The following is a 27807-nucleotide window of genomic DNA, read 5'->3' on the forward strand; positions in this document are numbered from 1 at the left end:
TCAGAGCGCCTGCCTGGCAAGTGCAAGGTCCTGAGTTTGATTCCTGATACCAAAAAAAATAAAAAATTAAAAATAATACACTATGGGCCGAGATCTCTTGGCTCTGTTGTACTTTGTTTCATTTATTTAAATGTTAAAATCCAAAACTGAGCATTGTGCTGCATGCCTATAATCTCAGCACTCTGCAGTGTTGAGGTGAGGATTGTAAATTTGAGCCTGGCCTGGACAATAGTGAGACTGCCTCAAAATAAAACAGGGCTTGGCATATGGCTCAGTGTGAAGGCTAAGGGTTCATTCCCTAGTATTGCCTTAGATTGGTAAGTATAATAAACTTACCATGAAAAATTCTTCATAGCGTGAGACTACCTGCCATGTTGTGGTTGATCTGTGCTAAACCAGGCTTTTGAGTTTTTTGGTCTGGGAGGTAGAGTATTAGAGTACATGCTTACTGTCAATCCTCAGCACTAAATAAAGAAATAAATTAATTCTTGTCTGAAGGAATCTAGGTGTATGGACCTGAAAAGAACTTCGAAAACTTCTTTGGGTGTATTTGTCAAATACTTCAGTTTTTTTTGAGACAGTCTCACCTAGGTAGTTTTGGCTGGTCTTCCCAAGTGTTGGGATTATAGGTGTGCACCACCACACCCAGCTATTTTCAAACATTTAAAACTAAGGAATAATAGGACAAATGCCTGTATACTCATAACCTTGTTTTATAAAATCCCAACATTGTGCTTTATATGCAGTTCAAATATTTTCTCTTTTAGGTCTTTTAAGAAATTAAACATTACAAATACATTTGAAGAATTGTTGCACAGGTTGTAAAACCTTAGGACCTTATTAAAAAATATACTATACGTAAAATTTGCTGGTTTTGTTTGATAGTTTTTGGCAGTTTATCTATGTTAAAAATTGTGGCTGTTTTGTTTGTTTGTTTGTTTGGTACTGGGAATGAAACTCATGACCTCAAGCTTGCCAGGCAAGTACTTATGCTGCTGAACCATATATCCCTGGCCCGTGTTTGTTTGAACTGTTTTTTTTTGTTGTTTTTTGGGCTTTTTGAGACAGTCTCGCTATGCAGGTCAGGCTGGCCTTGAGCTCACATTGTAGCCCAGGCTGGTTTCAAACTTGCCATGATCTTCCTGCCTCAAACTCCCGAGTGCTGAGATGATAGGCGCGCGCCACCACGCCTGGCCCATTTGTTTGAACTGTTAAATGTTGCTCTTGGAGGGTTTTTTAGAATCATTCTACAAAGCCTGTTGTACATGACAGTGTGTATTACATTTAGTTGAGTCCTTATATGTGTTGACAGATCAAATGAGTAGTTTTCTTTTTTCCATTGATGTAAGACATAACTGCTTGCCGGGTGGCTAGCCCCAAGAAAATAGGTTAAGGGCACAAGATGATGGTGAGGGCCAGGGATTCAGCTCAGTGGTCCAGCACCTGCCTGGCAAGCATGAGGTCATGAGTTCACTTCCTTGTACCAAATAAAAAACAAGATGATGGCGAAAACTCTGAAACTCTTGCAGTAGTGTTTACAGATGTTGGTTCTTTAAGGATTATTAGAAAGACGTTGTTTTTTACTTGTGATTTTGAGACACTGTGTTAAAATTTATACTGAAAAGCTGAGCCTGGTGGTGCATACCTGTAACTCCAGGACCCAGGAGCTGAGGCTGAAGGATTGCTAGTTGGAGGCCAGGTTGGACTACATAGTGAGTTCAAGGCCAGTGTGAGTCCCTGTCTGCTCTTCCTCCCCAAAAAAAAGGTGTGATCAAATAACAATTTAAAACAAAACAGCTGATGTTGAGAACAGTTGACCAGAAAAAGATGGTTCATTTGATGGTTTTAAAAAATTATCTAAAGACTCACAGACTTCTCTCAGGATTTAGATTCCATACTTTTTTTTTTTTGGTACCAGAAATTGAACTCAGGACCTTGTGCTTGCCAGGCAGGCACTTGTGCCACTGAGCCATATCCCTGGCTAGATTCCATACATTTAATTTGAAACTTGAGTACCAACAAAAACAATCAGGTAAAGTTTGGTGAGAGCTAGGATTTCCCATGTATCTAGATATGCTTGAAATTAATGATTACTTTGAATGCATTTATTTTTTGTGAGACTTCTAAGGTTATTGCTATGAATAATAGTGAACAGATTTTCACGTTTGAGAAAGTTTATTGGAAAATTGTATTTCTGGTACTTAAGAACAATAAACATTTTTTTTCACATTCAAGTGCAGTAATTTTTATTTGTGTTGCTGTAAGTACTGTTCACTGGCCCAGGAGTCAGAGAACTGTCTTAGCTATGATTATGGTTGATTTTTATGGCTGTTTTGTATTAAGAGATTATTTGCATGTAAAACAAGGATTTTGGAGGCAGTAAAATAAGGATTTTGAAGGCAGTAAAATCTTAAAACATCCTTGATCGCGTGAAACTTGATTGCACTGTAGATGAAGGAAATACAAGGTTGTAAAATTACCATCATGGAGTAAATTTCTTCTTTTGTGTCTTGACTTTGTAGGGTGTGACTGAGTGTTATGAATGTCACCCTAAGCCAACCCAGAGAACTTTTCCTGGCTGTACAATACGTAACACACCTTCAGAACCCATTCATTGCATCGTGTGGGCAAAGTATTTGTTCAAGTAAGAGTACATGTTTTCGGACATTTCAATACTGCTGATGGGAAATGATGTCATTTTTATTTAAATACAGAAATTGTATTTACAGTGTTTAAATATGGTGAAGGGACACTTTGGTAGCTTTTTTGTGATACTTTTTGTGTTAATTTAAATCAGATAACATTCATTGCATGCCACAGATGGTATAGGAAGCTTAGTCTGATATTAGAGACAGGCACATAACTAAATACAATATATATATTTGGAAATTTAAAAATGTACTTAAACAATTCATAGGTTCTAAAAGAAATCACCTCATAGGTTCTAAAAGAAATCACAGGCCAGGCGTGGTGACACATGCCTGTAATCCCAGCAGCACTCAGGAGGCTGAGGTAGGAGGGTCAATGTGAGTTCAAGGCCAGCCTGGGCTACATAGTGAGTTCACAGCTAGCCCGAACTACATAGTGAGACCCTGACTCGAAAGAAAGAAAGAAAGAAAGAAAGAAAGAAGAAGTCCCAGCTGGACATAGTGGCACATGCCTTTCATTGTAGCACTCCAGGAAGCTCAGGTGGAAGGATTGCCAAGGTTAAGTCCAGCCTGAGCCTGAGAAATTAGACTTAGTGAGACCTTGTCTCAAAAAAAAAAAAAAAAGAGGGCTGGGAATGTAGCTTAGCGGGAGGCTCTGGGTTCAACACCGAGGGCCCTGTGTGCATGGTGGGGAATAGCTTCATAGTAATAGTGAAAAAATGTTTCCTTGAAACACATAGGATGCATTAAATGTGGTAGTTGGAAGAAAAGTTTTCAGACAGAAAGAAAAGCTGAATGTTAGTGATCTAAGAGTCCAATTTATGTGAGAAAATGAATCATAAAAAACCTTAAAAGAACAACAAAATAGAAGAGATGGTTGAAATATGAGAAAAAAAATCCTGGCAGGATTTATTATCCAGTGAGAGAGATGTGATACGTGAGTGCTAACCAACATAATTTCATCACTGAATGGATTGATGGTAAGAAAAACAGATAATAAGAGGAAGCCATGCAGTACATTGAAAAAAAAAATGTGGTTGTGGGTTTTTTTTTTGGTCTTTTTGAGACAGGTTTTCACTATGCAGTTCAGGCTGGCCTTGAACTCACTGTTTAGCTCAGGCTGACCTCCAACTCATAGTAATCGTAGTGCCTCAGCCTCCCGAGTGCTGGGATTACAGGTGTGCACCATCACACCCAGCTGCCCAGAGAAATTTTTAAAAAAGCATGCTTACTTTATGTTACAGAGCCAGCATGTCTTTAATACCAGAATCGGGGGGCTGGGGATTTAGCTCAGCGGCAAAAGCGCCTGCCTGGCAAGCGCAAGGTCGTGAGTTCGGTTCCCGGTACCGGAGAAAAAACCAAAAACAAAACAAAACAAAATACCAGAATCGGGTAAAGCTGTTTTTGGTGTAAGAAAATTGCAAGATAGTCTTCCTCAAAAATAAAAATGCAGAAATCTTTTCTTGAGACATGGTCTTGCTGTGTGGTTCAGAATGGTGAATGCATTTTGAACTCACTATGCAGCTCAAGCAGTATTCCCGAAGTCTCTCAATACTGCTTTTTTTTTTGATACCAGGAATTGAACTCAGGACCTTGTGCTTACCAGACGGGCGCTTATGCCACTGAGCTATATCCCCGGACCTCTCAGTACTGCTTTATTGCTTCAAGGAAGTCTGGCTCCTTTTATTGAAGAATGGCATTAGAAATCAAGATCTAGAATGGTGTATAGGACTACCACTAGAGTATCATTTTAGGCCTTTTGTAGTTAAACACAGCAAAAAATGTTTATGCTAACCTCTGCCCATATCTATAAATTGTGTATCTATCTAAACTCTTGGGTCCAGGGATATATAGCTCAGTGGTGCAATGCTTGCCTGGCAAGTGCCAGCCCTGAATTCGGTTCCCAGTACCCACCCTTTGAAAAATACCTCTCCAGCTCTAAACTGTCTATTAGTACAAAGATCATTTTAGTATTTTCTCCTTATGTGTAAACTCCATTTTGATGGTCAGAATCTTTGTTCTTATCACGTGCCATCCATATACTTAGTACATACATTACTTTAAGTGATTAAATTTTTAAGACTTCGGTTTGAAATGAGAGACAAGATGAGGATGTTCATTATTGTTGCTTCTGTTTGATATTCTGGTGTTCTACTGGCTAGGCAGCACAATGATGCCAAAAAATAAAAATAAGAAAAGAAAAATAGTTGGGTGTGGTGGCTCAGGCCTGTAATCCTAGCACTGGGGACCCTGAGCTAGGAGGATCACTATGAGTTAGATAGAGGCCAGCCTGGGCTACAAAGTGAGTTCAAGGCCAGCCTGTACTGCATAGTGAAGCCCTGTCTCAAAGACAGAAACAAAACAGAACAGGAAAGAAAAATACAACGCTATGAGTTGGGAAAGGAGTTAGGACATGTTGGTGCATACTGGTAATCTGGTAATCCTAGCTATTGGAAAGGCCAAGCCCATCTTCAGTAACTTATCAAGAGTTTATGTCAAGATAATATTTTCAAAAAGGGGGACTGGAAAAGCTGCTCTTTGCTGTGTCGTTCAGGCTGACCTCAAACTTGGAGTGATCCTCCTGCCTCAGCCTCTCGAGTGCTGGAATTACAGGCAGGGGCCACCACCTTGCCCAACCTCCCAAATTTAAAGAATGTATTAAAATTAAGTCTAAGCCTGGTATAGTCGTACATTTGTGTGATTCCAGCACTCTGGAGGCTGAGGCAGAAGGATCATAAATTCATTCTCAACCCTGGCAATTGAATTGGTTAGTGAGACCCAAGATGAAAAATAAAAAAAAGGCTGGGGATATATATATATATATAGTTAAGTGTAAAGGCCCTGGGTTCAGTCCCCAGCATGGATAATAGAAAAATAAAAATTAAGTCTAAGTGGATTAAGGTTGAGCTGTAACAGACAAAAATACACACCTTATAAGAGGAAGTTCTTATCCTCAGGGTTAGGGAACAATTTCTTTCTTTTTTCCTGGTACTGGGAATCAAACTCACGACCTTGTACTTGCCAGGCAGGTGCTATGCCTCTGAGCTAAATCCCCAGCTCTAGGGAACAATTTCTTAAGGTACAAGTCATAGTAACAGGAAAAGATTGATATGTTCAGATCTATTAGGGAGCTATCGGAAGACATTAATTGATGTATAAATAATATGTAGGAGAAAAGATCATAATCCATAAAATGTTCCTTTAATCAACGAAAGACATGAATGTTGGCTGTGCAAGTGCACACCTCTAATTCCAGCTACTTGGGAGGCTGAGGCAGGAAGTTGAAAGTTTGAGGCCATCCTGGGCATGTTAGTGAGAAATTTTCTCTAATTGTTTCCTTTTTTAAAAGAGGGTCTTGCTTTTCAGTTCAGTCTGGCCTTGAACTCATTGTGTAGCCCAAGTTGGCCTCGAGCTCAGTGTCCTCCTGCTTCAGTCTTCCAAGTTCTGGAATTACGGTGTGTGCCACCACGCTTGGCTCAAAACAAATTTTTTAAAAGGGGCTGGAATAGGGGCTGGGGATTTAGCTCAGCGGCAAAAGCGCCTGCCTGGCAAGCGCAAGGTCGTGAGTTCGGTTCCCGGTACCGGAGAAAAAAAAAAAAAAAAACAGTTATAAAAGGGGCTGGAAGAAAAAGGAAAGGGAAGTAAAATTAGGTGTTACATACTTGTGCCAATGACTGTAATTATGTTTTGCAAACATGTACTAATAAAAATGAAAATGAAAATGGCTGGGGGTTTAGGTCAGCATTCCCTGGGTTTGATCCCCACTACTGTTTAAAAAGAATTGGTTAAGATGTAGCTATGACATAGAGGGCTTAGCATCTACGAGGCTCTAGCTTCGAACTGCAATGCCACCCCTGTCCAAGTGCCAGTTTTGGTGGCACACATCTGTAATCTCATGCAATCTCGGCACTGTGGGTTGCTGAGACTGGAGGACTGCAAGTTCCAGTCTGTTTTCTAAGACTGTGCAGTAGTTAAGATATGTACTACTGTTAAAATAAAAGTATCTTGTTCACTGCTGGTTATCCCAACCTTTCATAGGACCTTGCGTATAGCAGGTATGTAATAAGAACACCTAGCTGTAGGTGTATTTCACAAATGTTACTCTGAAGTTGGACATCTCAAGAAGGCTTCTAAAGGCAAACTGGGTTGATCACAGATTTTGACATCATTGTGTACAGAGCCTAGCCGATAGAAATGCTGGGGCTGGGGAGTTAGCTTAGCGGCACAGAGCCTGCTCGGCAAGCGCAAGCTTGTGAATTCGATCCCCAGTACCGGAAAAAAAAAAATGCATGTAGATCTTCTGTTGTAGCTGATGTTAGCTTGAAAGCTATCTGAACATTCTGCTTTAATTCTCTTACTTTTATGTAATGTAATCTGTGAATTATTGGGGCTGGGGATTGGCTCAGTGGCACAGAGCCTCCCTGGCAAGTGCAAGGTCCTGAGTTCAATTCCTGGTACAAAAACTAAAATAAAATTTATGAATTGTTTGCTCTTTATCCCTATTAAATGTGGAATACTCTGGTGTTTGTGAGGAAAGTAGGAAAAATTACCACATTTATTTAAATACCTTATTTACAAATGCTCTCTACTTTTAAAATTGTAGCCAGTTGTTTGGGGAAGAAGATGCTGATCAAGAAGTATCCCCTGACAGGGCTGACCCTGAAGCTGCCTGTAAGTAAACATATTTAGTATGTTTTTATATTAGTGACTATTACATTTATTTTACTAATTTAATATTGGCGGGTTAAGAGTAATATTTATTGTTATGTTCTTCACATATGTTGTTTCATTTTTAAAGCATTGTACCAGGGAAGTAGATCCATCTTATTGGTGAAGAGAAATTTCACAAATCTAATAATTAGAGCTGGGAGTCATTCTTAGAACTGATGACAGGATGGTGCTTTTGAACACTTAAGCATTTGGCTTTTAGAAACTGAGGCACAAAAAATGCTGATGAGTGTGTTATTTTCTTTTTTCCTGGAACTCGATGTCTTAACATGCAGATGACTTCCATGAGTGACTCCACTCTTCCATGAGTGACCCCCACAAATTAGTGAGCGAGCGCTAAGTTCTACATTGAAAGTAAGATAAGATCGGGCATTGTGGTACATTCCTATAGTCTCAGCACTCTAGCAGACTGAGGCAGGAAGGTTGCAGGTTCAAGCCCAGTTGTATAACTTACGTAATTTAGCAAGATGTCTCAAAAAAGAAAGAAAAGAAAAGAAAAGAAAAGAAAAGAAAAGAAAAGAAAAGAAAAGGAAAGAAAAGAAAAAGGCTTGTAGAGTGAACACCCTGGGTTCAATCCCCAGTAATATATACACATATTAAAAAACAACAACAAAAAAAACCCCAATTATTTGTTTTGTAGGGGAACCAACAGAAGCTGAGGCCAGAGCCCGAGCATCTAATGAAGATGGTGACATCAAACGTATTTCCACGAAGGAGTGGGCTAAATCAACTGGATATGATCCAGTTAAACTTTTTACTAAGGTTAGGTTTACTTTGTTTACAATTTTGGATAGATCTACTATTTCTACTTCTGTTTGTATTAAAGTAGTATGTAAAATTGGGCAGGGTACACCTGTAATCCCAGCTACTCAGTACTAGCCTGGGCAATTTAGCAAGACCCCAAAATTTATAAAAGGGCTGCAGGGGTAGCTCAGTGTTAGAGCACTTAGCTGGCATACCTGAGGCTCTGGCAATCAATCTCTAGCATCCTTAAATTAAATATGTATAAAATTAAATTAAGCTTTGTATGTATATATAAATATTGTCTTAACAGCAGCTTATATTTTTTCCTTTTCCTCATCAGTAACAGTAAGATTTTATAGATTGCCTCTTTTAAACATGTTGTATTTATTTCCTCACACAGTCTTTTTTTTTTTTAATTGGGAAAATGGTCTGTGTTTCTTTTTTGTTGTTGTTGTTTTTCCGGTACCGGGAATCGAACTCTCAACCTCACGCTTGCCAGACAGGGGCTGTGCCACTGAGCTAAATCCCAGCCCCCTAGTTTGTGTTTCTGTTATACCTAAAATGACTAAATTATAATGTGGATAACAGCAATAATTTTCAAACTGTTACTGTCAGTGCCTATTTTTGTTCCTACACCAGTGCAATTCTATTGCAAGGGAGTCTTTCAGGACCACTTTAACGGCATCAAGGGGGATGTACTGTACCATTCTAGGATCTGATGTTCGTATTGTAACCAGTATGGAACGTTGCTTCTGGAAGTGTGCAGTGCCATCTGCATTCCTACTAGGTCAGGGAGGAGAAGTAACCTCACCAGGACTTGAGTTTGTATGAGGAGCAGAGAAGAATCAGGAATGACGCCTAGTTTCTTTTTGGGCACTTAGATAAAACAGGTACCATTTTCTGAGACAGGTGAGGTGGGAAGTAAGCGAATCAAGGGGTTTAGAGGAGTAGGAGAAAGTAATGCAATTAGTTTCAAACTTTAGATTGCTCTAGAGCATTAGATCCTTGATAAATGATTCTGTAGATAAGTAAGAATTTAGTCTTAAGGATATGATTGGGACTCAAGTGTCTAGGTGTAATTTAAGCCAGGGCTGGTGGCACATGCCTATAATCCCAGCACTTAGGAGGATGAGGCAGGAGGATTGTTGGGAGTTCAAGGCCAGCCTGGGCTACAAAGTGAGCTCAAGACCAACCTAAACTGCATAGCAGTACCCTGTCTCAAAAAGGGAAAAAAAAAATAGATGTAATTTAATTATTTAATTTATGGGAATGTACTTTTTTTTTTTTTTTTTTTTGGTTTTTCTCTGGTACCAGGAACCGAACTCGCGACCTTGCGCTTGCCAGGCAGGCGCTTTGCGGCTGAGCTAAATCCCTAGCCCTATGGGAATGTACTTGATATGTTAGGGATAGCATAGAGCAGAGGGATCTGTCCAGGACTCTTAGGAATGCTTAGTATTTAGTGATTGCTGGGGAAAGGAGAAGAAGGACATAGAGTTTTTCCTTGGAAAACCACTAATTCTCCCTTGTCTGGCAGACTTTTCTTGGCCAAGCATTCAGTGTCCTCTAAAAATTGTATTCAGCTACATCTGTTACCCAAATTGTAATAGACTCATCATCCCTTTGCCTATTCACCCATTGCAGATTTTACCATCCCCTTGTAGTCCTTCCTTATTCCTTAGATAAAACAAAAATCTTTATACTACTGTTTTGTGACTTTAAAAAAAAACTTAAAATTTTTACACCAAATTGTGTTCTATTTATTTGTATATTTACTTGTTTTCCAAAAAATAGGAATTGAATATTTTGAAAGAAGTAGTTACTTAAATTTAGCCTGGCTGGGTGGTGATGCATGGCTGAGAGTTAAAGGCTGGCCAGAACTGCAGGCGGAGACCTTGTCTCAAGAGACCAAAATTAAGCCAGATGTACATTCTTAAGTAGCACTTGGTGTAAATATGTTGAAAAAAATTAATAATAGAAAATGCAGGTAGAGAAAAAATAAAAATATTAAAGTCACCTGAAGTCCTACTACATATTTTTATGTGCTGGTTTCTTAGTTTGTGTGTGTTAGTGGTTTTTTAATAATTTGTTTGCATGGCAGTTTTTTTTGTGTGTGTTTTTCAAAAGCTTTATGTGTGTGGAAAGGGAGCGGGTATTGGGATCACATTTTGAAGGTTACAGATAATTAAGAATTTCTGTTGAGCTCTTGTAGGATGAATATGCCCAACTGGCGTGTACTCACAAACTTGGAGATGCTGTTACTGGTATCTCTAGACTCAGTGATTGTATTCTGTTCTTGTAGAGTTGATGCATATCTATTTGAATGCTTTAATTTGCTTTTTTTTCTTATTTTTTATTTTATTTTAAAGAGAATAAAGAACTATAAATGATATAGAATTTCAAAACAAGATGATAGGATATTAACAATGGTTATTATATTACATATTGTTATCTTCAAAGTAGTTGCTCAGATTACTACATATAGGCAGGTAAAATTGATCAGACAATATAAGCACTAACTGTTCCTTTCAGTGAACTAATAGAAATTAATAGTACAGTTATCTTAGCTATCTTGTGTGTGTATGTGTATATATATATATATATATAAAATTTTTTTTTTCCCCCCTTCTTTTCTGTGTTCCCCCATCCCAGTTGTTCTTTCCTTTTAAACAGTTTCTTTCCCTTTCACAATATCTATTGTACCTTTTGGAACTTATTTACTCTTTCAGTTTCTTACACAAGGGAGACAATACAGTGTTCACATATGTGAGTCTCACTTATTTCACTTATGAATATGCTCTTGAATTGCATCCATTTACCTGTAAAAGCCTCCAGTTTATCTCCCTTTATAGCTGAGTAGTACTCCATGGTATAAAAATACCACATCTTCTTTATCCATTCCTTGATTGATGGACATTTGGGTTGTTTCCACAATTTAGCTATTATAAATTGTGCTGCTATAAGTGCACATATATAGCTGTGGTGTGATGTTTTCATTTCTTCTGGGAAAATACCCAGACAGGGAATAGCTGGGTCAAGTGGGACCTGTAATCCAATTTTTTTGATGAATCTCCACACTGATTTCCACAGTGGTTGCACCAACAGTGGAAAAGGGTTCCTTTTCCCTCTCCATCCCACCAGGATTTGTTATTGGTTGATTTCTTGATGATAGCCATTCTTTTTGGGGTGAGATAGAATCTGTATTGTTTTAATTTGCATTTCTTGAATGACCAGTGATGTTGAATGTTTTTTCATATATTTATTTGCCATTTGTAGTTCTTCATCTGAGATGTGTGTATTCATCTCAAATGCCCATTTATGGATTGGGTCTTTGAATTTAGGGGGTCTGATTTTTTTAAGTTGTTTATGTGTTCTAGTAGAAAAGTCTTTTGTCTGGGGGACAGTTAACTAAAATTTTTTTTCCCAATTTGTAGGTTTTCTTTTCACTCTGTTAGTGATTTCTTTTGATTTGCAAAAACATTTTAATAAGATGAGATCCCATTTGTTGATTCTTTGAATTATTTCCCGTGCAATTTGGGTTTTGTTTGTGGACTCTCTGCCTACCCCTGTGTTTTCAAGATTTCTACCCACTTTCTCTTTCAGTAGATTTAGTGTTTCTGTTTTAATGTTTAGATCTTTTTTTTTTTTTTTAAATTTTTGGTACTGGGAATCGAACTCGGGACCTTGCACTTGCCAGGCAGGTGCTTGTGCCACTGAGCTATATCCCCGGCAATGTTTAGATCTTTGATCCAGTTTGACTTTAGTTTAGTGCATGGTGATAGACACAGGTTTAGTTTTAGTCCTTGGCATGTGGAAAGCCAGTTTTTCCAGCGCCATGAGTGCCTTAATTTGTTGTGATACTTCATAGTGATTTTTGGAGTTTTAGGAGAACTTTTGGGGATGTGTTCACGAGGCCAGGGAAGTCAGTGCAGTTTAGAACTTCTCTCTCTGTTTTTTTTAGAACAGTCCTGCTTTTAACTTTCTTCCCATCTAAGTACTAACCAGGCCCGACCCTGCTTAGTTTCCGAGATCACGCGCATTCGGGTGGTATGACAATAGACTAACTTTCTTATATGTGGGGATTCTGTGTAAAATTTTCATTTATAAAAAGTTTGAACTTTTACCTTTTGGCTTTTGAAAATGTGAAATATATCTTTAAATATGATTTCACAGTATAATATTTATAATAAACCAGCAGTGTGATTTTCAGCTTGGGGCTTAAAGAGTTCATAGAATTTTATCTTTTTCCTTTTTTTTTAAAGCTTTTTAAGGATGATATCAGGTACCTATTGACAATGGACAAACTGTGGCGGAAAAGGAAACCTCCAGTCCCATTGGACTGGGCTGAAGTACAAAGTCAAGGTAAAGAACACATTTAGTTTTGGGGATACCTAAACTGAAATCCCTCACCTAGTCTTTAAATATCCTATTGTTTCTTGAAAATGGTATGTGTTCATAGGTTGAAAAATTCAAAAGTGTCAGAAGTCAGTCAGACTTACCATCATTTACAAGGATAGCCACATTAACAGTTTAGGCAATGTTTTCACCCATTTAATGTGTGTAGACACAGGCTGTTGCATATATGTTACGTAAATGGAATCATAATATTTTGAGTAGTATGAGTATCCTTTCCTTTTTTCCCTCCTTTCTCCCCTCCCCTTCCTCCTTTTCTGTTTTGTACTGTTTTGTCTTGTCCAAGACAGGATCCACTGTGTAGCCTAGATTGTCCTTTAGATGACAATCCTTATGCTTCAGCCTCCTCAGTGTTGGGGTGTGTGCCACATGACTGACTGAAGTTTTTTTGTTTTGTCAGTTTTAGATTTGCAGTGTCTGGAGTACTATACTGATTTTTTCAATCAGTATTATTTATTTACTCATTTATTTGTTGTTTTTTTTTTTTTTTGGTTTTTTTGTTTGTTTGTTTTTGGTTTCTTTTTCCTGGTACTGGGAACCGAACTCACGACCTTGCACTTGCCAGGCAGGCGCTTTGCCACTGAGCTAAATCCCCAGCCCCCTATTTACTCATTTATTGATTAACAAGTAGTTTATAACAGAGTTGTGATGAGTATATATGTGAATCCATCTTTGTATTCTTACGATTATTTCTTCAAGATTTAATTTAGCAGTTTGTTTTTATTTATTTTTTTAAATTTTTTTTCTTTTTTTTTTCTTGGTACCAGAAATCGAACTCACGACCTTGCACTTGCCAGGCAGGTGCTGTGCCACTGAGCTAAATCCCCAGCCCCTAGCAGTTTATTTTTAAATGTTAAGGGCAGTGAGTACTTCTCCACCCCACTTTTTGTTGATACATTTTTTTTTTTTTTTTGTATCTCCTTTATCTGAATTGTTTAGGCAAGGCAGTACAGAGCACATTGGAACTTCAAAGGTTCCTAGAGACATGAGATTTTTTTGCGGGGGGTTGTCTTTTTGAGACAGGGTCTCACTGTGCAGTTCAGGCTGGGCTTGAGCTCACTTCGTAGCCCAGGCTGGTCTCGAACTCTCAGTGATCCTCCTGTCTCAGCCTCCCAAGTGCTGGGATTACAGGCGTGTGCCCCCACGCCTGGACCCAAGATATGAGATGTTACTTGGAAGCTGTTTTCAACAACATGGAATACTTAACTTGCAGGGCAGAGAGCTTCCACTTAGTGTTAACTAATGCTTACCATCTTACCTGTATTATATTCTTGAACTCCCCAATAACCATGTGAGGACCTGACATGGTCTTAGCCCTTTGCCATCTCAGCTCTTTTTTAACAGTTCTCTTCTACTGGTATTTGTATGTGATAATGGATAATTTTAATGGAGGCTTCCCTCCCCTTTTTTTGCAGTGCTGGAGATTAAACCTAGGGCTCTAAGAGAGCTGTATCCCTAGTCCTTCTTTCATTTTTTGTTTGAGACAGGGTCTCACTAAGTTGTTTAGGCTGGCCTCAAACTTGGCGATGTGTTTTTTCTTTTAATTAACTTTATTGGTACATTTTAGATTTACATAATGATAAACTTCATCATATGGAATTTGTATGTTCTTGATATATCTTTTTTTTTTTTTTTTTTTTTTTTTTTGGTTTTTCTCCAGTACCGGGAACCGAACTCACGACCTTGCGCTTGCCAGGCAGGCGCTTTTGCTGCTGAGCTAAATCCCCAACCCCTCTTGATATATCTTGATTCTTTTTTTCCCATTTCCCTTCCCTCCCTTCATCCTCTCTTCTCCTCATTTACAAATTGGGACTTCTTCTGCCCTGGCCTCCTCAGTAGCTTAGATTATAGGTATTCTCCACTGTGTCAAGGTTTTTTTTTTCATTACTGGTGAAGGATTGAATTTGTTAAATGAAACCCAATGGAGAAATTTCTAATTTTTTTTTTCAAATTTCTAATTTTCTTTTTCTTTTAGGAGAGGACACCAACACATCAGACCAACAAAATGAACCCCAGTTAGGTCTGAAAGACCAGCAGGTTCTAGATGTGAAGAGCTATGCACGTCTGTTTTCAAAGAGTATTGAGACTTTGAGAGTTCATTTAGCTGAAAAAGGCGATGGAGCTGAGCTCATATGGGATAAGGTTTGTTTTGAAAATGTGTGTTAATTGTGTCTGTATCATGTGTATATCTTAGTTTGTGAGCTGTAATAGAAGTTAAGAATTTTGAGGTATCATTTATCAGATCTTCACTTTGGTTTGTATGTTTTAATCTCTTTTGCTTGGGGTTGGTTTTTTTGTTTTTTTTTCCGGTACCAGGAATCGAACTCATGACCTTGCGCTTGCCAGGCAGGCGTTATGCCGCTGAGCTAAATCCCCAGCCTCAATCTCTTCTTACTGTATTTGCAGTATGAATTTTCTGTACATGAATTTAAGCAGTATCATAAAACTTCATTTTGGATTCTAATAACGGATTCATGGTTTATGGTGATGACAGAAAAATAATGTGAATTTATTAGGGTAGAATGTTCCCCTGACTTAAGAAATAGCCTTTAAATGCAATATAGATGTATTAATGAAAGTCATGAAATCTTTTTGGAGACAACAGCTCACTGGCTTCATTTGACCTCAGAAGTGATTAAAATTGCCTTTCTGTTGAAATAATTACAACTGTTCAGGAGGTCTGACCTAAAAACTTCACTATAAAAATGAGATAGATTTACACTTCAGTTTCAAATAATATTTAACAGTACGATGTAATGTTACATGTTTGTTTTCTTCCCTTTTTTTCTTTTTTGGTACTGGGGATTGAACTCAGGACCTTGTGCTTGGCAGGCAGGTGCATGTGCTGCTGAGCTATATCCGCGGCCCTAAAAATCCCATCTTAAACTTCTAAGGGTGCTAGGGCAACTGTTTTGTTTTATCCTTGGTACCGGGAATTGAACTTAGGACCTTGCACTTGCTAGGCAGGTGCTTGTGCCACTGAGCTATATCCCGGCCCTCTTTTTCTTGAGATGGGATCTTGCTCTGTAATTCAGCCTGGCCTTGTAGTCACTATGTAGCCCAAGTGGGTTTTGAACTTGCAGACTTGCAGCTAGCTTTCTGCCTTGGCCTCCCGGGTCCTGGGTCCTCCTGAGCCACCGTGCCTGGCTTGTAGTACATACTATATTGAGGAGTGTTTTTGTGTTTTTTTTTTTTTTCCTTTAAAGAGGGGATTGAACTCAGGGCCTCCCCTTTGAACTGCATCCCAGCCCATTTATATTTTGAGACAAGTTCTTGCTAAGTTGAGCAGGCTGGGCTCAAATATGCTAGTATCCTGCCTCAGGCTTTTATAGTGTGAGGATTATAGGCCTGTGCCGCCAATCCTGAAAATTTTACTTGATGTTAATTATAGTACATGAGTTATGTAATAAGGTTTATATCTTCTTACAGTGGTAAAGATTTACTGTGGATTTTAATGCAAAGGAAAGAGTTTGGGCATTTTTAGAAACCTGAGATAGCTATGTGTACACAGGCTTTAATTGGATCAGATATGATAGTAAATTAGATTTTTTTTTTTTGGTCTTTTTGAGACAGGCTGGCCTTGAGCTCACTTTGTATTCCAGGCTGGTCTCAACTCACAGTGATCCTCCTGCCTCAGCCTCCTGAGTGCTGGGATTACAGGTGTACGCTACCATGCCTAGCATAAATTAAATTCTTGAGATCCTTATAAACATTAGTCTTGTGTTTACGTGATACTAAAGGTAGCTTTTTCAATATTTTTGCTACTATAATGACTTTGAAAATTTATCAGTTCATAGGAACTGAATAAAAAACCCTTGGAACTGAGAATTGTTAATTTTTCTTTTTGGTAGTGGGTCTTTGCACTGAACTTAGAGATAGGTCCTCTCTGTGCACCCAGGCTGGCCTTGAACTCAGTTTGTATCCCAGGCCAGAACTCAACTGTGATCCTTTTGCCTCAGCCTCCTGAGTGCTGGGGTTATAGGCATGTGCCACCATGCGTGGCAGCAATTTTGGATTTAGGGTTGAACCAGGCATATGATGAGCTTATGTCAGACGCTCAACCTTTGCTACATCATTAGGGTGTGTCATATACAACATGGTAGTCATTCATCTTTTTTGGTAACCATCTTTATTTGCTGAAAAATGACCCAAACCATGAATAAAGTAGTAATAGTGCTTGGTGTAGGAGCTTTAGGAGCAGATCTCATGGAGCAAAGTGTGGTTTCCTTCAGCTTTAGCTGTGTATAATGAAGAGTTTTGCACAAGGAATCACATGGTGAAGGGGGCACTACAACACTTCCTTTGGTCCAGTGTTGCTTCTGAATTCTACACTGGGAAAAAATCTTCTCAAAGCAAAAGACCTCTAGAATCTAGGCTATAACTCAAACCTTTTTGCTACATTATGACTTTGCTGATGAGCATCTCCTTCAGTACCGTCCCTCATTCTGGTTGTCTGCAATCTCATGAACATGTGAGAGCACTGCTTGGAAAGCACTACTGGTCACACTGTCAAGTTGTGGAAGACTTGTTACATTATTTGTTACTGGCAGGATGACCCATCTGCGATGGATTTTGTCACCTCTGCGGCAAACCTCAGGATGCATATTTTCAGTATGAATATGAAGAGCAGATTCGATATAAAATGTAAGTTGTTCTGTACTTTATTTGTATCATTGAAACCTCAGAATTGTATTTTGTTTTTTTTAACAGCCAAACATGTCCATTTTTTTCCCCCCAGCAATGGCAGGGAACATTATTCCTGCTATTGCTACTACTAATGCAGTGATTGCCGGGTTGATAGTATTGGAAGGATTAAAGATTTTATCAGGAAAAATAGATCAATGTAGAACAGTGAGTATTTCTATTTGCTTTTTTAAAATTCAGCCTCTTTTTAAAAGTAATTTATAGTGGTTGGGAGAATATTTCAGTGCAGGGCTGTGGGTTTGATCCTGAGCACCACCAAAAAGTAAAATTTATAAAAAGCACCTTAAATGGACAACTTTTAAAATTAAACAACAAAATTGTTTTAAAGTGATGGAAAATAGGACCGAGGGTATAGCTCAGCAGCACAGCATCTGCCTGGCAAGTGCGAGGTTGCAAATTTGATTCCTGGTACCAAAAAATTTGTAATGAGTGATGGAAAATAACTTTTCCGGTCACCTTATACTCTGTTTAACCTTTCTGGAAGTTGCAGTGGTAAAGAAATCATATTTTTATTTTATCTGATAAATGGATACAGAAGCTAATTTGCTTCTAACCTTTGCACCTTTACTGAATTCTTAGAGAAATTAATTATGAACAACATCCTTGTTTTTTCAACTCTGGAAACAAAACATGCACACATGCACATACTGGTTTGTGGTGCTAGAGACTGAATCCAAAGCCTTGCACATGCTAGGCAAGCCCTATATACAGTTGAGCTACAGAAGTTGAGACCTGTCTTAATTTCAGTATACTTTAGTTGCTTTGGTTCTTTCGGGTGTTATTAAAGAAATACTATTACTGTCGGCATACGTTATCTTTTTAACATAATTATATGTTAACTATTGTTATCACAGAAAATTAGAAAATGCAATCTGTTTGGTTCCAGACATCAGTGAAAGCATTATTAAATTATGGAAATGAGTGTTGATTTTGTTAAGAGCTTAAACTTGATACGAATACATACTAGCAAGGCAACTCACAAGCTGAGTTAATAACACCAGAGACCTTTATGACTCTGTCTTTTATGTTATGTTAGGTAGCAAAGGAATGTAGAATTTTATATAACTCAAAGAAAGTGCCTTTATAATAAACAGCCTTCTTCGTGATAGCTGATTAGGAAAGAAGGTTGGAAAAATCAGACTCTCAAGATTGATTTTTTTTTTTTAAATCATTTTGACATATAATGTAAGGGGAATATTGAAGTCATGTTTTAAGTTGGATATATAGTAAGATTTTTAGATAGGTTTGCAGAATTGTATCTCACATTTCTGATTCCTGCTTGTGTTTTTTCCCCAAAGATTTTTTTAAATAAGCAACCAAACCCTAGAAAGAAGCTTCTTGTACCTTGTGCACTGGATCCTCCCAACCCCAATTGTTATGTATGTGCCAGCAAGCCAGAGGTGACTGTACGGCTTAATGTCCATAAAGTGACTGTTCTCACTTTACAAGATAAGGTGAGTGCAGGGCTGTTTCTCTTCTCTTGAGGGAGTGGGGAATCCAGCTTCCTTTTGACCTTTACATTACTACTTTGATAATAAACTAAATACCAATTAATTACTTTGAAAAGCTCTGACTGCTAAAGTGAGTCAGTCTAATTTCTTAGATTACTTCACTAGTTGGATTTCTGCTGGCTTTTTTGTGTGTATTTCCAGAATATGTACTCCTATCCTAGAATGATACAGGTGTATTTGGCTGGGATGCATACTCCATGCAGTACTGAGATGGCACAGTATTGTGGAAAACAGGAATTTTTGCTCTTTGTTACCAGATAATGGGTAAATTTCATAGTTTTGAATACTCAAACAGATACCCTTGAAGAGTCCTGTCTGTGACAGTGAGCAGAGTATTGACACGCATTGTGGAAAGTTTTGTGTTTCCAGCAGATCAAGACCCCACTTAGTATCTTCATATTAAAGGGCGTGGGTACTTTGCAGAGTTTTGGGTGCCCTGGGTGTTGGACAATGCCCAGTCCCTCTCAGATGGGATGGTGGAACGTAGCTTTTCTCATACAACCTGATTATGATGTGCTACATTAGTCCCTGAAGAGATAACAGCATTTGTACACTTGCATTCTCTTGCAGAGCTAGAGTATGGGAAATAAGGATTCGTATTATAGTCTAGTCCATAGGTTTCTTCTAAGTTGGCTAAATTACTTCCTTTGTTATTGAAAAAAATATTTAATGCCTGCAGAGTGTCACTTCACTTGATGGTCACTTCAGATTGTTCCTCTGTTGTCTTCATCAGTGTGCCGCGTGCTTACATACCTCCTGAGCTGTGGGGATAAGCCTTTGCTCTTTGGGAAAGGAGGCTTGGTAGCGACAGACGTTCTCAGAACTGCTTACACAGGGCAGACTGACTTGCACTCACATTTTAGTCAGGGAAAAAGCGGGTCTTGGTAAGCTGAGGAGAATGGCTGTCTCACTTTCTAGGAAATAATTATTGTTATGTGTTGACTGTTGAGATTAACAGTAGTTCCTCTTTTTGTAGAGTAATTAGACCTATATATAGAGAGATTTGTCATTATTTTATAGAAGCAGGTAGAAATTAATAGAATATTACCACCTCTAAATGCATCTTGGAATTTAAAGAGAGATGGCATTTGGGAAGGACATAGTTATCTGAGAGTCAAGGTAAGTTTTTACATCTAACATTTTCCATTACAGGGTTGGCACAGAGACTGAGATGAAATATTTCAAGTGTGTAGGCCACTTCCCAGTCTGTAGGAAAAGATAAAATAGCAAGAGCCAGTCAAGGAGTTCTGGGTCCCGTTTGGAGGAATTTTGATATGATCTGTATCTGTGGTCAGATACAGGGATGGAAGGAACATGAGTAAATTACCAGTTTTCCTGCTTGCCCTAACTCTTTCAAGTGGAACAGGAATATAAGTGCCTTTATGGAAAAGGTGTGTAGGCTTTTTATGATCTGTAATTACCTATGTTAACATTTTGAATCTTTTTTTCCTTATAGATAGTGAAAGAGAAATTTGCTATGGTTGCACCAGATGTTCAAATTGAAGATGGAAAAGGAACAATCCTAATATCTTCAGAAGAAGGAGAGACAGAAGGTACTATCATTGCATCTTTTTTTGTCCTCATTTGGGTGGAGGGAACAGTAGTTTATCCGTTCACTGTATATGACTCAGTTTCACCACAATGGAGGTGATGTTTAGTCAAGGAGGTGCTCCCCCTTGGTGGTGTTGACCTTGCTGGGGTCAGCACGATTCCAGATTTGAGAGTTCTGTGCTATTCTGGTGCCTTAGGGACAGTTTCTCAGTAACCAATGTGCAGATGTTATTTATAGTAACTGCAGTAGGCTTGTCCACTTCCAAGGCACTCACTTCCTGTATCATGGGTGCGGGTAGGTAAGTTGGTGATGAGAAGACTATTTGGCTGTTAATTCAGAGTGGAAAGGGCAGTCTGAATTTCTGGGGTGTTTTGTCCAGGAGTAAGAAATCTTTGATAGTCTGCTTCTCCATAGCAGAAAATACTGCTGAAAAATCAGTGCCCGGTTTCTATTTTCTGAGCTTTCCTTTCAAAACTCCAAGCAGGAGCTGGGGGTTCAGTTCAAGAGTAGAGCACTTGCCTTGTGTACCCTAGACCCTGGTTCAATACTCAGAACTGCCCTCCTCCCAGAAAGAGCAGGTCAGCCTTTTGTTAATGTATTTGTTACATAAGGCAGAATGCATTTGGTTTTGCTGAACTTCCTTAGTGAGAATTTTCTTGTACTATCTCCTTCAGATTGTACTAGATTGTCTGAATGGATTTAAAAGTTCTCATACTTCCTCTGCACTTCCGTAGCTCATTTCTTGGGTTAGAAGGTATTTTTAACATACCCTCATTTTTTTAGTCCTGTACCATTATTTTCAGAGGTTAGGTGTACTTTTCCCTTGTGTTTACTTATTTGTCCAGGGGGCCGGTATTCATTATACTTCGTTAGATCCTGATGGGGAATTTAAATATTGTCTTTAAATTAAGATTTAATATTGGAATTCTTGATAGTTGCTGGTTGAGAAAATTGTTTGGGATATTAGGTCATTTGTAATTGGAGATCATGTATTGGCTGGGTGCTAGTCTATTTTAGGAGTCTAGTTAAATATTTAAGCCCCATTTTAACCATCTGTCTTCATCCCACTCCTCCCAAGCACCTGTAATCATACGCTGTCCCCTTAGTTTTCATCAGCTCTTTAAAATGGTACTTAAAAATGGAAACTGGTCAAGAATCTCAGTTCCTTAAATGTTGTCATTTTCCATGCTACTGAGTGAGACAGCAGTTACTCAGATGTGTTTGCAATCTTGTGTTAAAGGCCTGTTCATAACAAAGATGGGCAAGACAGTGGTCCTTGGCTTTAAGTACTTTATAGCTTGGACAGATTGAAGAGATTATTGACAAATGGATTTAATTTACAAGGAAATTACCTAGAAGGATAGTATACAGAGTATGAGTTGAAAGAATTTTTGAGTATTTTGTGAAGAGAGAGTTAGCTTCTTCAAGAAATAAGGATCTTGCTAGGCGTGGTGGCGCACGCCTGTAATCCCAGCACTTGGGAGGCTGAGGGAGGAGGATCATCGTGAGTTCAAGACCAGCCTGGGCTACAAAGTGAGCTCAAGAGGGGCTGGGGATTTAGCTCAGCGGCACAGCGCCTGCCTGGCAAGTGTGATGTCCTGAGTTCTATTCCTGGTACCAGAAGAAAAACAAAAAAACAAAAACCAAAAAAAAAAAAGTGAGTGCAAGGCGGGCCTGAACTGCATAGCGAGACCCTGTCTCAAAAACAAAAACAAAACAAAACAAAAAAAGAAATAAGGATCCTGTGGACAGAGAAGGGGGAGTCTGGCATTTGAACAGAGTAAATACCATATAAAAGTCATAAACTTAAAACAGTACAAGAGAGATTTGGGGTTCGCCAGTTAGTATTTGCCTACAGTGTCTAATGAAAGTGTCACAGTGTTGGCAGTGACGGTTAGGCACTTCCTGTGTCATACATATCATTGTGGTCTTCCTCCTGTCCCTTGAGTTCCCATTTGCCCAGGATCCTCCCACGCGGTTTAAACAGAGCGACAGTGTGGTTCAGTATGTTCTACATGAGTAGGGAAGCCAGTTAAGGAGAAGAGTGAAGGGAATGAGGGATTTTAGTGAAACAGGTAGATGACAGATTTGAGAATCACAAAGTCAGAATTTAGAGGACAGATAGGGAAAAGTAAATAGCATCGTTAGGCCTGTACATGACTGTTGCCTGGACTCTAGCTTCAGAGATGAAGCTAATTCACGAAGAGAAAAAACCACATTGCCCAGGCATGATGGCGTACGTCTGTAATCCCAGCACTCACTCGGGAGCCTGAGGTAGGAGGATCGTTGTGAGTTTGAGACCAGCCTGGGCTACAAAGTGAGCTCAAGGCCAGCCTGAGCTGCATAGCAAGACCCTGTCTCAAAAAGACAAAAAACAAAACAAAACAAAACAAAAACCACATTAAGCTAGACATAGTGTGCACACCTATAATCCTAGTACTTAGGAAGCTGAGGAACATGAGTTTAGTGTTTTAAAAACTAACCAGACTTCATGAGAACATAAATAATCTACATTCCTTTCGTATTTCCTAGCTAATAATCATAAGAAGTTGTCAGAATTTGGAATTAGAAATGGCAGCCGGCTTCAAGCAGATGACTTTCTTCAGGACTACACTTTATTGATCAACATCCTTCATAGGTAGGCACTATCAATATTTTAAATATAAGAAATTATGAATATGCAAACTGGAGATAAAGTGAAGGAAAAATGTTTTCTTACCCTTCAACTCTGCTGTTCACTTGAAACTGTACAGTATATTTGAGTTGGCCACTGGGTTCCCTGAAGTTTAATCTAGAGAAAAATTTTTGAGATTTATAAATAAAAAGGATAAGCAAAACAAATTCTTGTTTAAAGAACTGTCAACAGCCGGGGGTGGGGGGGGGCGGTGCACGCCTGTAATCCCAGCACTCGGGAGGCTGAGGCAGGAGGATTGTTGGAAGTTTGAGACCAGCCTGGGCTACAAAGTGAGCTCAAAGCCAGCCTGAACTGCATAGCGAGACCCTGTCTCAAAAAGACTGACTGACTGACTTACTGACTAAATAAATAAATAAATAAGACAGAACTGTCAGCAGTGGTGACTGATAGAATGACACAGGCTCTGGGACTTTGAACTTTTTTAATCACAGGTAAATTCATTTCAATAAATAAACTGCAGTGAAATCTTAAGCTTTTTTTTTTTTAACTTCCCTAGAATAAAGAAGAAATATTTCTCCCACAAGGCAAATAATTTTATTTGTGATTCTGTGACAGTAACAGAAGACTTAAGAATTACGCTATTGGACATGGTGTTACAGGCCTATAGTCCCAGAACTTGTGAGAATGAGGCAGGAAGATTTCAAATTTGAGGCCAGCCTGCATTACATATCAAGACCCTTTCTCAGAAAACAAAAAACAAAAAGGAATTATCCTGTACAGATTCCTGCATTATATATTTTTTCTATTTGATTTTACTTCTTGTCTCCTTTTGAAAAAAATACTCAAAGTGCTCTCTGTTATAGATGTATCCAGCAACCTATGATACAAATGGTCCTGTACTTTTTCTTCCCTTTGGTGGTACTGTGCATGGAACCCAGGCCCTTGCACTGATCTACAATCCCAGCCCTGTTTTGTTTTGTCGCGTTGTGTTGAGACAAGGTCTCACTATATAAGTCAAGCTGGCCTAGAACTCATTGTGCAGCCCAGGCTGCCCTCAAACTTGGGGTGATCCTCCTGCCTTAGCCTCCTGAGTATTGGGATTATAGGCATGTACCATTGTGCTTGGATACCCCTTTTTCTGAACTGGGTCTTGCTAAATTGCCCAGGCTCCCAGAGTACTGGGATTACAGGCATGTGCCTAGATGGCTGGCTATTTGTATATTAATACACTGAACAAGGTACCTTTTTAAAAATTCTCATTGATATCCATAAACTGACAGAGTTAGATTGGTATTGCTTGACAGAGAGTTAGATTGGTATTGCTTCGCATCCATTCATTTTGTTATTGTCATCTGTTTTCCAATGTGTAGTGTGTGGTTGGTTGGAGAAATTAACTTTGTTTTTGTTTTGTCTTTTTGAGACAGCTATGCAGTTCATGCTGGCCTTGAGCTCACTTTGTAGCCAGGCTGTCTCAAACTTGCGACAATCCTCCTGCCTCAGCCTCTCATGTGCTGGGATTATAGGCATGGGCTACTATACCTGACTTATTTTAATATTTTAAAAAACAGAAATCAAATATGTGGTATGAACATAGTGTTTGTGTTGAGTTTTGAAGAGTAATGTCTCTGATTGCTCCTTTGCTGTGTAAATAGTCACAGCAGTAGTCCTGTTTTATGGTATGTGGTTCTCTTACAGTGAAGACTTAGGCAAGGATGTTGAATTTGAAGTTGTTGGTGATGCTCCGGATAAAGTAGGGCCTAAACAAGCAGAAGATGCCTCCAAAAGCATAACCAATGGCAGTGATGATGGAGCCCAGCCTTCCACCTCCACAGGTAAGTCCTGGCCTAGCCAGCAGGTAATTCATCACCCGCAAAGCACAAGTATGTAGAAACAAATTGTGGTTGGTTACATTTGTGAACTCTGATTGTGAGATAGAAATCCATAAAAAATACAAAGGTTATATGTTGGTTTAGTACTGATTTTTTTTTTTTTTTTTTGTCTTTTTGAGACAGGGTCTCGCTATGCAGTTCAGGCTGGCCTTGAGCTCACTTTGTAGCCCAGGCTGGCCTCGAACTCGCAACGATCTTCCTGCCTCAGCCTCCCGAGTGCTCGGATTACAGGCGTGCACCACCACACCCAGCTTTAGTACTGATTTTTGTGATGGAGCTTTGAATATTTGACCCCTGGACACATTTAGACTGAGGGAAATTCTTAGAGGAAATAAAAACCCTTTGTTATTCTTAAGTTGCTTTTTTTTAAAGTTGCTTTTTATAACGAAATGTCAGTGAGTTTACTAGTACATAAAGTGAGTTCTGTCTACAGAGTAGGCTGTGCCTCTTTTATTTAGGAGCAACAAGTCAATGCATCTGACCATTTTGAGTGAATAGATGCTTGGTAAGTATGGAATTCTAGCACTATAAAGTTTTCTTATAAGCCAGTGTGACTTTGGTAAGGTGGAGTTTCAGTGCTGGTACTTGGTGCTTTGCCAAACAACTGATTGTTTACTGTGCTCTGATTTGGATGTTTATTTTCCTCCCCTTCACTCTTTATTCAGGAAACTAAAGGCTACCACTTTTTAACTTCTCTCTCTCCATTTCCTTAACCTCCCTCCCCTTTCTGTCTTTGGCATTCTTTGGGATATATTTATTCTTGGTTCTAGTGTTCTCTGAAAGTTCGGGGGGTGGACTTGGAGGCTGTAGAGTATGGTCGTCCCATGGGCTGTTGATTTGTGACCTTTCCCTCCACTGAAACAGTCTCCTTTGAGGCTGCTCTGGTAGTTTTTAATCATAATTTAAAATAAACATTTACAGGTCTTTTGCTCTGCATAGGTTTCAGAGGCTATATAGCAATAAAATAAGTATTCTGCTTTTGATTTTTACTTGGGGCCAAGGGAATAAAACTACCTTTGGTATAAGATTCAGCATATAAAATTTGGCGCCCTACTCAGTGGGTTTGAATCCCAGCCTTACCCTCTGCTACTGTATGTGTATGTGTGTGTGTGTGTGTGTGTGTATATATATATTCTACCTTTCTCTGTACGTTGGTGGAAAATGGGTAATAATGTGACGCTTCTTTATAGAGTTGTTGTCATGATGAAATGAGTAGCTGTATGCATAGTGTCCAAACAATTCCTGGCACATTGTAAAAACTTGGTTATTGTTAATGTTGATGTTTATCTCAACCGCTATTAGGATATTCATCTTCCACTTTCAGGTTGGAAAATCAGTGAAGCACAATTTTCTGAGTTATGTAATGCTTGTAGTTTTTTGTTTTGCTTAGAAAAGAAATAGGTAGGTCCTTGGCCTTGGTTCAGTTCTCAGTAACCCCTCCCCCGCAAAAGAAAGAAAACCGATACTTGTTGTATGAAAACATTTAAGATAGTTTAGAACCAAATATGTGATGTGTGAAGGTTCCATAAGGGTAGCAGTAGCCATTCTTAAGTTTGGTGTATAGTCAAAGTTACCTTTAAGTTACATATTAATTATTGGTGAGCCACTAATAACTCCCACACTTTTAACCATTTTTTTCCTTTTTTCTGAAATAAGCACAAGAGCAAGATGATGTGCTCATAGTTGACTCAGATGAAGAAGGTCCTTCAAATAATGCTGACAACAGTGAAGACGAGAGAAATCGCAAGAGGAAATTAGATGAAAAAGAGAGTATCAGTGCAAAGAGGTCTCGGATGGAACAGAGGGAAGAGCTTGATGACGTCATAGCATTAGATTGAACAAAAAACCCTGGCTCTGTCAGCTCATCTGGGCACAACCAGATCATTTGTTACGTCCTTTGTTCCAAAGGGAAGATACTGACACCAGTGACTTGAAAGTGATTCTGCTCCCTTTGAAAGCATTCATTTTGCTAGAACTATTAGAAACATTGCAGTATGCTGTATTGAAAGTAGGAATATAGTTTTTAAACCCTTTGAACAAACTGTGTGCATAACCAGTTACGAGATAAAACAACACAATGCATGTTGCCTTTTTAATGTAAATACCCTTAGGTATCATTTAATAGTTTAAAAATATTGTGGTTTAGTAAAGTTGATACCTGGTTATAAATACTATGCCTTTATTTTTGGCTAGAAGAAGAATTATTTTTAGCCTAGATCTAACCATTTTCATACTCTTAACTGAGACAGATTCAAAGAAATATCAAGTGCTATGCATTGAAACCTGTTTTTAAATGTTAAATGGCGCTATGTATATTAATGTAAAACAATGTTAATTTACTCAGATTTTCAGTTTTTACTGCCTGATATGTCTGTGTAAGAAGCCAATTTTTGTGTATTGTTACAATTTCAGGTTATTTATATTTGATGTTTTGTAAAACTCAAATTAACGAATATACTGTACTATGGACCAAATAAATGGCATCTGCATAATTGTTATAATGCCTGCATAGTTCCCATTTCTGCCGCCTTACTGAGTTTGGGCATTATAGTTACTGCAGGCATGCTGAAATCTTATTATGTAAAGATACTAATTCAGGGCTGGGGGTGTAGCTCAGTGGTATAGTCCACAGGGTTTCAACTATGTAGTCAGGCTGGCTTTGAACTTGAAGTGATCCTCCTGCCTCAGCCTCTCTGCTGCTAGGATTACAGGTGTGTGCCACCATGAGATGCTGAGTGATACAGTCTTTGCTTAGGATTTGTGAGGCTTTGGTTCAGTCCCTATTAGTGCATAAAAATTAATAATGAACTCCTAGTGGGAGTAGATATAGTGAGTATGAAGGTTTGAAAGATCTCCATTGTTTGCCTTAGTACTTTCTACAATAGAGTTCTTTTTTTTTTTTTTTTTTTGGCGGTACCGGGGGTCAAACTCACAACCTTGCACTTGCCAGGGAGGCACTTACACCCCTGAGCTATATCCCCAGCCC

General features: G+C 38.8%; 1 protein-coding gene across 1 annotated transcript in view; it reads left to right on the top strand.

The window, feature by feature from the left end:
- Positions 1–27319, top strand: part of Uba2 (ubiquitin-like modifier activating enzyme 2) — a gene marked incomplete in the record, with an annotated part of 37991 nt that extends 10672 nt beyond the window's left edge. The window contains 12 exon segments of the mRNA XM_013522358.1: positions 2523–2644; positions 7252–7319; positions 8017–8138; positions 12380–12479; positions 14506–14672; positions 17081–17174; positions 17269–17381; positions 18533–18688; positions 20202–20298; positions 22830–22935; positions 24628–24764; positions 26478–27319. Coding sequence (XP_013377812.1) covers positions 2523–2644; positions 7252–7319; positions 8017–8138; positions 12380–12479; positions 14506–14672; positions 17081–17174; positions 17269–17381; positions 18533–18688; positions 20202–20298; positions 22830–22935; positions 24628–24764; positions 26478–26659 — 1464 coding nt within the window.
- Positions 27320–27807: the final 488 nt, after the last annotated feature.

This window comes from Chinchilla lanigera, unplaced genomic scaffold (genome assembly GCF_000276665.1).
Source record: "Chinchilla lanigera isolate Chin_1 unplaced genomic scaffold, ChiLan1.0 scaffold00067, whole genome shotgun sequence".
Lineage (NCBI taxonomy): Eukaryota > Metazoa > Chordata > Mammalia > Rodentia > Chinchillidae > Chinchilla > Chinchilla lanigera.